At 39.8% G+C, this 12,600-nt stretch overlaps 1 protein-coding gene across 2 annotated transcripts in view; it reads left to right on the forward strand.

Annotated features, from left to right (window-relative positions):
* Window positions 1-1,177: 1,177 nt before the first annotated feature.
* The window catches only part of LOC132404285 (paxillin-like), a 185,303-nt gene continuing 173,880 nt past the window's right edge, over window positions 1,178-12,600 (forward strand). For both annotated transcript variants that reach the window (XM_059988454.1, XM_059988455.1), the window contains exon 1: window positions 1,178-1,336. In XM_059988454.1, coding sequence (XP_059844437.1) covers window positions 1,324-1,336 — 13 coding nt within the window. In that variant the 5' untranslated portion in view covers window positions 1,178-1,323. The remainder of the gene's footprint in view (window positions 1,337-12,600) is intronic.

Below are 12,600 nucleotides of genomic sequence, written 5' to 3' on the forward strand. Positions count from 1 at the left end.
ATTATTGAAGTATGTTTATCATATAAATCTTGAGATTCATCTTCTTGCAGGCACGCACAAAACAAAGAAACAATAGAATCCATGAAAAAACTCACATACCAAAGACTGACAAACATACAATGTGCAAAAAGGACAGATGGTGCAAATAGCAAAAAAGTAAACAGATAATACTTAGAACATGAGCTGCAGAGCCCTGAAACTGAGTCTACAGCTGCGGAGTCAGTTCAGCGAGTAAAGCTAGTTCAGGTGGCCAACGGCTGCAATGCAGTAACTACTACTGAATACAGTAGCATAGGACCCAAGACTCCTGCACAGCACATCCCATCTAATGGTAGTAGTGAGAAGAGAGGGGCGCAGAAGAAATACAGGCAGACAGCACTGAACACTGGGCTTTGATGCTTTAATTGGCATGGGGTAACAGAGATGAACACAGTTTGTTTTCCATCCTCAGACCCTGGGCCTTATCAGATGTCCTTGCTTAATGTTGATGATGAGGGTTTGATGTGGTGGCCACAGTGAATAGCAGATGTGATAATCTGATGCAAGGTAGACATGGGTCTATTTCTCATGGTGAATGGTGGCGTGTGTAGTGAATGACAGGTGGACATGGTACCCTTGTCATTAGTGGATTTGAATCCCATGGTAAGTTTTGGGTGTGATGGTCATGTTGAGGGGCGTTTAGGGTAAATTGTGTGGAGTTTGCTCTTTCTCCCAGTGTTGTGGGTTTCCTCCAGATGTACCAGTCTCCTTCCACATCCCAAAGATGTACAGATGAATTGCCACTGTAAATTGTCCTTATTGCGTTGGAGAGTGGTAAGATCTGGGAGGAGTTGAATAGAAAGTTTAACATGGGATTAGTGATTGGTGGTGAGGGCAGAATGATGGGCCAAGGGGTTGTTTCCACGCTGCCTGAAGGAGGTGAAGAGTGGGCGTGATCCCTGCGAGAAATAATAGATGTGATGCCCGGCAGACGGAACGTCCTGGTGGTGGCACACTTTATGCCTGAGCTGACGGAGCCGTGCCACCTGACGCGGTGCCCAGGAGGAATGCGGCGGGCCGGGCAGCACCGAGCAGCGGACACACTGGCAGGCAGCTGCCCGCTACCGCTACGTCCCTCCGGCTGTGGGCGCGCGCTCCCCGCCCCTTCCCGTGCCCGCGCGTGACTGGGAGTCCCACCTCCCCGCTCGCCCCCACCCCTCCCCTCTCCTCTCCTCCTCGCCAGACGAGCGCTGGGCCGCCTCACTCGACCGCTGCCTGTCGGAGAGCGTCCGCGCCGGCCTCAGCAGCTCGGTCCCGCCGGGCTCGGCCACTTGCTGTCGGAACATGGACGACCTGGGTAAGGGATGCTGACGCGGACGGTGAGATTGGGCGGGCTGGGACACAGGTCAGCTGGGGGGGAGCTGGGTATCCCCTCGAGCCCCGGCAACCGCACCCAGCACCAGTTGCCAGGCAGGCCGAGGAGGTAGTCCTGGTTACCAGTACCTGGCAGGCCGTTGCCCGGCCCGGTGGGCGAACGAGGCAGGCCGGTGAGCGGCTGAGGGCTCCGGTGGGTGTGAGGTCGGCGGCGACGGCTAAGGGAGGCGAGCTCACTCACCGGGTTTAGCGGCTCCCACCCCCTCCCCCCGTTCCTCGTCCCGGGTCAGCGCCGCTGGAAGTTTGTTTGAAGGATCTTGAAAAGTTTTCCTGTTTGTTTGGAGTCCCCAGGGCTGTAAGCGTTGTTTGATCGCAAGGAACCCGAACTCTGGGCAACAAACTTTCCCTGTCTCCAGAAGATCAGCCCGGGGCGGGTTCTGGTGATCCGATTAAATCTTAATGCTCATGTAGGGGGTTGGGTGGGGGAAATTATCCCTTTCAGGATCTGGATTAGTGGGGCGACCTGGGACTACCAAGGAGTGGAGATCTCTGCGAGGAAGGGCAACATTCTCGGTCGGTCTTGCAGGTTGTGGGAGTTCGCGTGAAAGTTGACGGTCCTGTGGGGTTGTGGGGATTAGTATGATTTGTTGTTAACTGCCTTACAGGAGAGTCATGATTTGATTACTTGCCGACTAGAATAACGATCTAAATAGCTGTCTATGAGACGAGTGGGTTGATTGGGAGGGAGGGTAAATCAGAAGGAATAAAGATTTTATGTAGTGATTGACCAGTAGGAATTTGATATTTGTGGGTTACTAGAAACGATTCATTTGATTTATAATCGTGGGAGGTAATCGTTGATTGTGTGTGAATTTAATATTTCACAGGATAAATGAAGCATTGCAAAACTGTCCCGTTTTAAAAGATAACCAGAATCCATAGCCCCTGGCGTAAATTTTCCATAATCTAATTTTTTCACAGGCGTGGGCAGATTCCTTTGGTGTCTGCATTTCCACAGATAGTTTATTTCCATAATGTGTATGACTCTCCCATGTTACAAGCCAGTATTTGTTTTGGAATATATGTTGTTGGTGTCAGGGTGTACAGCGCATTTGTTTAACGTGTAGTCGATGTAACCTGCCATGGTGATTATTACTCATATCTCCAGGCATCAAATATATTTCTGTCCCATACTACTCATTCCTTTTGCCTTCAGGAAGGAGATGTTTTACAGATCAGAACAGATAATTTCAGTTTAGAGTACAGCCCAAGAGGAAACCAAAATGTAATACATTGTAACCTCAAGACCCAGTTATTGAGACACATTGGGTTTGAGAGGAATGTTAAAGTGAACAAGGCTGTCAAATGATTCATGGACTTGGCAGACTTGAATTGGTTGTAGAGACAGACAAGGTAGTCTTGGTCTACTTTAAACAGGTTGAGGGGAATCCGATGAAGATATGAAGGGTAATTGTTAGAGATTATTCCCACTGGATGTAGAGCTGAGAGCCAGAGGACTTGGAATGATGGCAAAATAACCAAAAGGTACAGCATGGTAGTGTAAACCTTTACAGCACCAGTGACTGGGATTCATTTCCCACTGCTGTCTGTAGGACTTTTGTACGTTCTCCCTGTGACTACATGGGTTTCCTCCCACATTCCAAAGACGTACAGGTTTGGGTTAGTAAGTTGTGGCCATTATATGTTGGTGCCAGAAGCATTGCAACCCTTGAGGACAGCCTGTAGCAAATTCTCAGACTGTGTTGGTCATTAATGCAAATGGCACGTTTTACCATATGTTTCAATGTATATGTGGCAATAACGCTCAATTCTTCCTCTTTACTGACTTTTTATACAGTAAGTAGACAGATCTGAGTTGTTTTCCCAGTGGAAGGTTCATTGTGTTGAAGAGATTTGGCTAAGTTCTTGAAAAGGGTGGGCGAGAGGAGCAGTGCAAAACTTTAGGGAAAGGCCAGTGGAGTGGAACTAATTGGTTTGCTTTTGCAGGTTGCTGCCATCATTGTGATAGGCTGAATAGCCTCCTTCCATGCTGTGCCCGTTTTGTGATTTTGCAATATATCTTTAATAAAAATATGCTTAACTTATTAACTATTGATCATTTCAGCACATCAACTGAATTTTATACTGTTAAAATGTTCATAGTTGTATTTAGCATTTTTCAGAATGTATGGCAAGCTGTACAAGTAAATAGCTGCACATTTGAGTTCACTAATGTCTCTGCATGATTGGTGGATTAGTTGGTGGGATCCACAATGTACTAGAAAGAGAGACTGAATGGAAATTTAGAGTTTGGAAAACTGTTATGTTACCTGGCCCATCCCTAGGGATCAAATCAACAAAAATTTGTTAAATATTTTTGAATTTCAGTTGTAGATTTGTTCAAAAAGAAATGCTTCCTCTGCCTAATATTTGTTGACTTCATAATTTCCACTCAAAAAAGTACTGTTCAGATCACAAATCTGAATTTGATTTTTAGTTCTCTGTTGTCCTATCCTATCCCTTTGGAGTTGCATTGGGGCAGGTTTTGATGCAGGCTTTACTCACAATTTTTACAACTTCAAATCTTTTTGGAAATACTCTTTGTTTTATCAAGAACAAAATTGATACTGTTTTTATATAAAAGGCCTTGCTTATTTTTAGAATACTGGACTAGGCCAATTGTATATTTCCTTTGGGCATTAAAGTGATTTTCAGTCAATGTCACACCATGAAGGTTTGTCGCTCCTGCACAAGACCAAAAAAAACAGTTATGCACAATTGTTGCTCATTGACTGTGTAATCAGATAATCTGTTTTAGTGACATAGATTGTGCTTTTCTTCATGGAAGAGGGCAGAAAAAATTTGTCCGAAGTACTAGGGAATCAAGAGTCTACTGAAATTGTGGTACTGAAGGAAATAATTAATTATTAGTTATAAAAAGCTATGAGTGAAGTGGATAAGACTAAAAGCTGATAAATCCTAAGAGGCTAATGATCTACATACCAGAGTTTTGAAAGAAATGGTCCTGCTTTTCTGTTAAGTGCAGTAGATGAATAATTTTACATTTTACCATATTACATTCCAGCTACTTTTGTAGAAACACTAATTCTCAATTGATGTTGTCATTTTACTTACACCTCCATCATGGGTTCTCACCCTGATGGTAAACCTCCTGTGCGGAACTTCATTAAAAGCCATGTGGAAATTGAAATACAGCACAACCATTGCTTCCTCCTTATCTACACCGATTCCAGTAGATTAATCAAACATGATACTCCTTTTATAAATTCTTGCTGATTCTGCTTAATCGTACCATTTTGTTCTTTCCCAAAAGTGTTGTCTTTCTCCGTCGTTCATGATGGATTCCAGCATTTTCTTATTACTTATAATCTGCTAACTGTACTGATTTCCTATTTTCACCTCCCTGCTTTAAATATTGGTTATATCCAAGGTATATACCTTGCAATTGTTCTGGATTGGAAAATAGGATATGACCAATATTTAAAGCGGGGAGGTGAAAATAGAAAATTGGTGAGAATTGGTGTTTCTACAAAAGTAGTTGGAATGTAATATGGTAAAATGTAAAATTATCCATCTACTGCACTTAACAGAAAAGCAGAGTATTATTTAAATGGCAGGAGTTTGAGTTTTGCTGTTGGTACAGATGTTAAGGTAAATAATATGTTGTCATTTAATAGAACGTGATTTCAATACAGAAGAAAACATGTCATTTTGCTTGCAGGTAAACATACACAGCCTTGGTGAGATCTCACTTTGAATATTATGTGCGTGTTGATCTTCTAAAAAAGGATATACCTTCCATAGAAAGAGTGCATCAAGATTCACTAGATTGTTTACAGGAATGGATAGTTGTTTAAGAATGATTGACTGGACTTGGTCTATGTTATCCAGGGGTTAGAAGACTGAGAGGAGATGTAATTGAAAATCACTAAATGCTTATAGCTAGATGGCGAGAGGATGTTGCCCCTAGCTGAGAAGTCTTGAATTCCTGTGTTCATAAATCTCAGAATAAAGGCTTAGCTATGTAGAATTGGATGAGAGACTTCTTCATACAGAGGATGGTGAATCTGTGGAATACTGTACTCCAGAAGGCTGTGTAGTCTCAGTTCCTCAATTGCCTTCTCTGCTGTAATCTTGTCCTAGGAGAGGGATAGTACAAGGAACTGTTATGTACAATAGAGAATCATAGGATATGCTGTTTGACACATCAAATTTGTGACAGTGTTTTCTTCAAGTGATCAACAGTCTCACTGAAACCTGCTCATTCACATGAATTTCAGGATCTGGACAGTACTACTGTAATTCTATACTTCACTGACAATCCTTACCTTGACCACTCTAGATTTTGGCATGAGATCATACTGAGCTAGAAACGTTCTTCCGAGAATACTTTGAATTGTTTTCCCTATAATACTATGCGACAATTCCAACTATTAATGTGAATGTTAAACCAAAACTAAGGTAGATAAACACAAGGCATTCTGCAGATGGTGGAAATCCAGAGTAAAATGTCAGAGGAACTCAAACAAATGGAGAGGAATAAAATGATTTGGGCCAAGACCCATCACAGGACAGCAGTCACAGAATAGTGGGTGACAGTTTCAGGACCAAAATTAATTATGTTACAAAGATTCTTGTCAAAAATAAGAAAAGTAAGACCTATTTCAATACAAAGTGAAAACTAAACCCACTACAAAGTGAAACATAATACTTTAAGAAATGAGAATACAAGCAGAAAAGGCAAACAATATCTAACCAACTAATTCAGAATTCATGAAGGGCTGAGTGAGTGGTATTAGAGGTTGTGGGATAAATCCAACACAGTCGGAGTGAAGGATAAATTACTGATGTGGGAAGGATTGGATGTTCGGTAGAATACATCAAACTCTCAATGAACATTCCTCCAGTTTTGAATTATTACTACTGAATTGAGGATTCAACTCACTGGGTGAGTGAACTAATAACTTCAGTGAAGAATGTGCAGGATGATATTCTTTCACCAATCTATTTTTGTAACTTCAGTGTGACGAACAGAATCAAAATCTCGTGGTCTGAAGATTGATTTCTGGGTGCAGCAGATACCCTTCTGTTTATAGCAGAACCATTTGCAGTGACAGCCTTCTCCACTCTTTATATAAAAAAGTGCATTCCCTTGCCAGTGCACTTAGGAACTACTCTCTACTTGCAGATTTTCTCATTAATGTTTACGGTCAGCCCTTTGAATCATGACCATGAATTCTGCACAGGAACCTAGTAAATATGAACAGTTCTTTGTAGATTTAATAGAGTGCCCTGTGCCCTATTTGGTCTAGTGCTGGTGAAGGATTATTTATGTAAAAATGCAAGGGGACTTCCTAGTTAAGATGAGATGGAAGCTAAGAAGTAGTTGGAAAACACAGTTGAAAATGATTTTAAGAGTACCAAAATAAAACAACCCACATTAAATTGAAAGGTTTTGGGAGAGGGTTTTGTTTTAAAATATTTTAGATGACTTGTTTTATGGAAATAACCAATTTGGCTTTTATTGGCTGCATTATTCCCTCTTATTGGCGATATAAAATTGATCTGCAATCATAAATATGGAAGAGCGTGGAGATGAAGTAGAAAAGATAATTCAAACGTTTCAAATTGGGACACTTCTTCGTTTACTGTGGATAAAACGGGATAAAGGTTAATTTACTGAAATTTAATCCCCAGTTAACAGTGGCCTAAATTATCAGAACCATGATGAACACTAGGCAGGACATGGATGGAAAAATGTTGTGTTGGGAATAGACCTATTTTCCTTAACCTTCAGTGGCATCTTTTGTCAGAGCACTTTTTGAGCTGCTAATTGCTTTTGATATTTTTGTCAATTACCATTTTTTTCTGTCCTGATTTAGTACTGGGGAGATGGTTTTTTTTAAACTGCTCTGTCCCAAAAATTAGATGTCTCTTCATGGCCTCTGTACATAGCTCATAAGTGGCCACTCTTAAGTGAAGGCGCTGCCTTTAGTTGATTCTATTATGGTTATTATTTTGTGAATTTATTAAGTATGCCCACAAGAAAACAAATCTCAGGGTTCTATATGGTGATATATATGTACCTTCATAATAAATCTACTTTGAAATACTCACCTGCACCCTTGTACAGGCATTCCCTACATCTTGACAGAATTCATTTCTTAGAACTGTACGCAATCCAAATTGTTCGTGTCAGAAATGGAAAAAGAAAACTGTGTTTGGGGGAAGATTGCAAAACAGCTGTGATAGGAGAGTGGGCAGGCCTGGTAAGAGCAGTTACCAGCCAAACTATGTGATCGGTGAGCTCAACACTCCTAGCTCAACCCAGTCCCTGAGTGTAGTGGGTTTTGGGGCGGGGGGAATGGTGGGGGAAGAGAAGGTATACAGGAATGTACTTGACAGAAGATGCCAGCAGCCAGAAATTCCATCCCTTTCCATCCTGCTTGTTTCCAAGATGCCTTCTGAAAGTGAGAGTGCCTGGGGAAAACCAATTTAGTCACAGGGAGAACTTGCATATCCCCACATAAATGGACAAGAGGTCAGGATGGAACCCAGATCACGAGCTGAGAAGCACCAGCACTATTGTTTCAATGGATCAACAGGATGAGGGTTGCCAATTGCTTCTCATCCTCTTTAAGCATTGTATCATATTTTCAAAAGGCAGCATATAAAATTATGGGATAATTGTGGTTCTTACAAGAAGAAAAAAGTTCAAAGTATGCTTTCCATATTGGAGAGCTTATTCACGTATCTTGTAACTGGGGTGAAATAAACCTTTATTGTTTCACTCATGTCAGAACCTACTTGTTGTATTCCTGGTATTGCACAAATTTCACATAAAGGGTCACATTCCAGGGATTGGTCAGACAAGTCTACTAGCAAGAAAGAATCTTGGTCTGTGTTGGTTGAATTTTTCAGCTTTTACTTTTGATTCTACTACACAGTGCTTGCTTTGTTGGTAAAAAGGAAAATTAATTCCTTCAGTGAAGATGTTTATTTATCTCAGCAGTTAAAGGCACAAAACAAAACTCTGTATGGTAAAGTTATTCACGTGTAACAAATGTAATAAGAGATTCTTTGAATATATCCTTTTAGAAACTTCTGTCATACAGTACTATCCAAAAGTCTTAGGCACCTAGATTTTTTAATATAAATTTTATTTTAGATGTTTATGTTTTGTCTCTGCATTAGTGTGGCAGTAGAAAAGAGAAATTTTAGATTTCCAAACATTCATTTTCTAAAAAGTTAAATGCTACAGAGAAATGTTTGTATTTCCTTAAAGTAACATATTGGGTATTAGACCACTTTTCAAATAAAAATTTATTTACTTTTTGGGTATATAACCCAGTGGATGATTAAACAAAGATAACAAACAGGTCCTAATGATCATTGACATAAGTTATGAGCTAATCTGATTAATAGAAATAGAAACGGGTATAGAAGGAATCAAACTGGGCAAAGGACAACTAGGATGAAAGGTGAGGATGTGGCAGATGTGACAATTTAACCTTCAAATCATCAATTCTTATACCATGGCAAGAGTGAGCATAGCAATAAGACACAAAGTGGTCATCCAGCATCAACAAAGTCTCTCCCAAGCAGCAATTTCGTAGCAGGTAGCAGTTTCAAGATGTGCTTTCCAAGCTTTTCTGAAGAAGGCCAGAGAAATGGGTAAGGTTGTGGAGCAGAAATAGAGTGGTCAGCCACAGAAACAGTGCAGTAGACAAGAGATACATCAAACTGATGTCCCTTCTAAATCAGAAGTCCAGCACTGCTGTCTGTTCTGAATTCACAGAAACCACTGGAACCCAAGAACCCAACTGGAACTCCTCTCCAGCCTTTACAAACCTTTCAGAAATGATCTTCATGGAAGGGTTGATGCCATCAGCTATTCCTCCGAAGTGGAAACAAAGCCAAGTTGAGCAATGGCAGTAAGTGCTCTAGACTGACAAGTCAAAATTTGAAAATTTTGGCTCAAACAAGAGGCAGTTTGTCCATTCATGACCTGGAAAATGCTATATGGATGAGTGTCTGCAGCCAACGGGTAGCACGGTGGAGGTTCCCTGGAAATTTGTGGCTGCATTTCTCCAAATGGAGTTGGTGAACTGGTCAGAATTAATGGAATCCTCATTGCTGAGAAGTACAAGCAGGTTCTCATCCGTCACGCAATACTGTCAGGGGGGCATCTGTTTGGTCCCAATTTCATTCTGCAGCAGAACATTGACTCCAAACATACGGCCAAATTCATAAAGGGCTACCTTCAGTGGAAAACAAAGGACAGGGTTCTGCAACAATGGTATGGCCTCCATAGAGCCTTGATCTTAACATCATCGAGTGTGTACAGGATTATCTAAAGAGACAGAAGCAAGTGAAACAACTGAAGTCTGCAGAAGAACTGTGGCAAATTCTCCAAGATGCTTGGAACAACCAGCTGATTTTCATATAAAACTGTATGACAGTATACCAGGTGAATTGGTGAAGTTTTAAAGGCAAAGGGTGGGTTCACAAAATATTGATTTGACTTAGTTTTTTTTTACTGTTCTTTATAGTAACATGTTTTTGTAGCGCCTCATTTCCTAGCGTATCCGAACCGACTCACAATTAGATAGCCTACGGGGGTTTGCGAGCACAGAGCTTTGGAGCCTCTTCGCCATGGGGGGCCGGTTGACAGTGGCTTAATAGTGAGGCTGAAGTTTTCGAATAAAGTTTTTCCTTCGACTGCAGTTACCGACTCCGTGTCGTAATTTTAGCGCTGCTTGTAGCACACCGCTACATTTTGATATTTAGAAACCTTTTCATTATTTTTGAAAGCATCTTTGCTTTACAGAATTTTTTCACACGTGCCTAAGCCTTTTGCACAGTACTGTAGATGTATGAATACTGTTAGAATTTCCGTTTAAAATTAATTAATATCATTAGTGTTGAAATATACTTGGAAATATACTTTTGGGTCTTTGTGTCTGGTTGTAGAATCTTTGAACTTAGCTGTGAACATTGTGCCTTGAATTAGGATGTGATTATCATGTATTTAAATATATCTTCTAACTAGGATGAACTAGCTCTGTATTTATACTGGGACATGATTTTTGCCTCTGACCCATTAGTATTATCTAATTATTTCTTTCTAATGACATCTGCTGCAGTCCTGATGGAAGTGAAAGAAGATGAAAATATGTCAATTTAGTTTTTTAAGGAGATAAGTATTCTGTCAAAGGATGAGTGTTGGATCTCCATGCTAAATGTAAGGTTGACTTAAATGTAATAGAATGACTTGAGGATTGCATCAAGTGAGAGACAAATCTGATAGATTTGTGGTATTAGTTTATTTTCCCTGCTGGTAAACTTCATGTGATGCACGTCCAGAAGACCTCAGAATGTAATGGATTGTGGTTAATCTTGTTCTCTCTTGGGGAGTTGTACATCATCTGTCTGTACTAACCGTAAGAGGTTTCATTTCTTTATACTGGATGAATATTGGATTTGATTTTAATTTCTAGTTATGTACATTTTTTAATTTAATTTTGGAAGTCATTTCTTAACCTGTTAAATTGAACAATAAAAAGAGTAGCAGCAATTTATAAAAGCTTTTAGTGTCAACTATTCCTGGTCAACCAGGAGCTTCTCCTTCCAAATTCAGTGGCTCTTGGCAAAATAGGTGTCTTTCATTCTTAATTTCTTTGGGCACCTAATTTAATCAAGTTTGGAAGTAAATAATGATTCACGTTGTCTATAGAGTTTTTAAGCATGATCATTATAAAAGTGTGTTGAGGATTCAGTAGGAATTAACTTAAGCAGGGTATTATAATTTATAATATAAAACTGCATTTTAATGTATAACTCACGTTCTGATAGCTCAATGCATCTTAACCATTTGGGATATGCAAACAGTTGAGTCCAGTTTAGGAATTACTTGTTCCAGTTTAAAAAAAATACAGCTCTCAGGACAGACTTCTTATAATTTCAGTCTGTAAGTACTCAGTGAATTACACCACAGATTATTATCTGACAGCCTACCAAACAAGGCTGTACAGTTGCCGTTAGAAACCTTCCTGTAATTAATTGCATATAAATTCCTAAGCATTGCAAACCAAGGAAATCCTTTTTCCATACTATTGATGGTAGTTAAAATCAAGAGACCCTTAATTAATTTAGGCTCTCAATACTTAATTATTACAAACTTGTAAACAATGGAATTAAAATCAATGAAATAGTTAATGTCAATTTCTTCTGTGTTATGTCTTCTATTTAAGTACGCATCCTTACTTAAAAGGAGCTACTAAATTCTAAGCAACTTCTGTTTAATCCAGAGTGGCATTGCCAGGGGCTAATTAAGGTCTGCAATTTCCATTTTGAATGAAAGTAATTTGGACACTTTCCACTTGTTGAGAACAGCTATTGATTGTTGTGAAGAGATTAACTGCTGCTTGTTATCAAGTTATCTGCTGTCTCCTGTTTAGAATTGTCTGCACATCTAGGAATTCTATGACAAAAGTTATTTATAAATTCAAGTGTCACATAGCTGTTAGGTCATAAATCTGTCTTTCCCCAGACAGAACTGTCCTTATTAAATCTTTAAAAGCTACCTCATGTTGCTGTTCATAGTTGTCTTAATTTTACACCAAGGGTCAAGATATTTAAGTTCTGGCAATAAAAGACTACTATCTGCCATCTTGAAGTATGCATTTATTAATAGTGGGTTGAAATACAGACTTCGGAAACTTTGTTTGCTGTGTCAGTAATAAAGATGGGTAATTAATATAGGTATTTAATATACAAGGCCAAAATTGCACTGATTAATTCCTTCTGGTTTTATTAATCCCTTCATGATCAAATGGGAAGCATGTTGAATCAGTACAAAATACTTTGTCCCAATCTCTTTTATTCAGCAGTTGCATAAATTAATTAATGATAAAAGTTATTGTATTGTGCCAAAAATGCACTGGTTTGAATAATAATAGTGATATATTCCTCCAATTCCTGTGTGACTCACTGTCTTTTTTGGAAAATCTAGGGGATTTGCCGAAAGGTAATGCCTTCAAATATCAAACACGATGAAATCTGCAGATGCTAACACACACAAAATGCTGGTGGAACACAGCAGGCCAGGTAGCATCTATAGGGAGAAGCACTGTTGATGTATCAGGCCGAGACCCTTTGTCAAGACTAACTGAAAGGAAAGATAGTAAGAGATTTGAAAATGGTGGGGGGGGGGGGGGGAATGCG

Source organism: Hypanus sabinus, chromosome 13 (assembly GCF_030144855.1).
Source record: "Hypanus sabinus isolate sHypSab1 chromosome 13, sHypSab1.hap1, whole genome shotgun sequence".
NCBI classification, from domain to species: domain Eukaryota; kingdom Metazoa; phylum Chordata; class Chondrichthyes; order Myliobatiformes; family Dasyatidae; genus Hypanus; species Hypanus sabinus.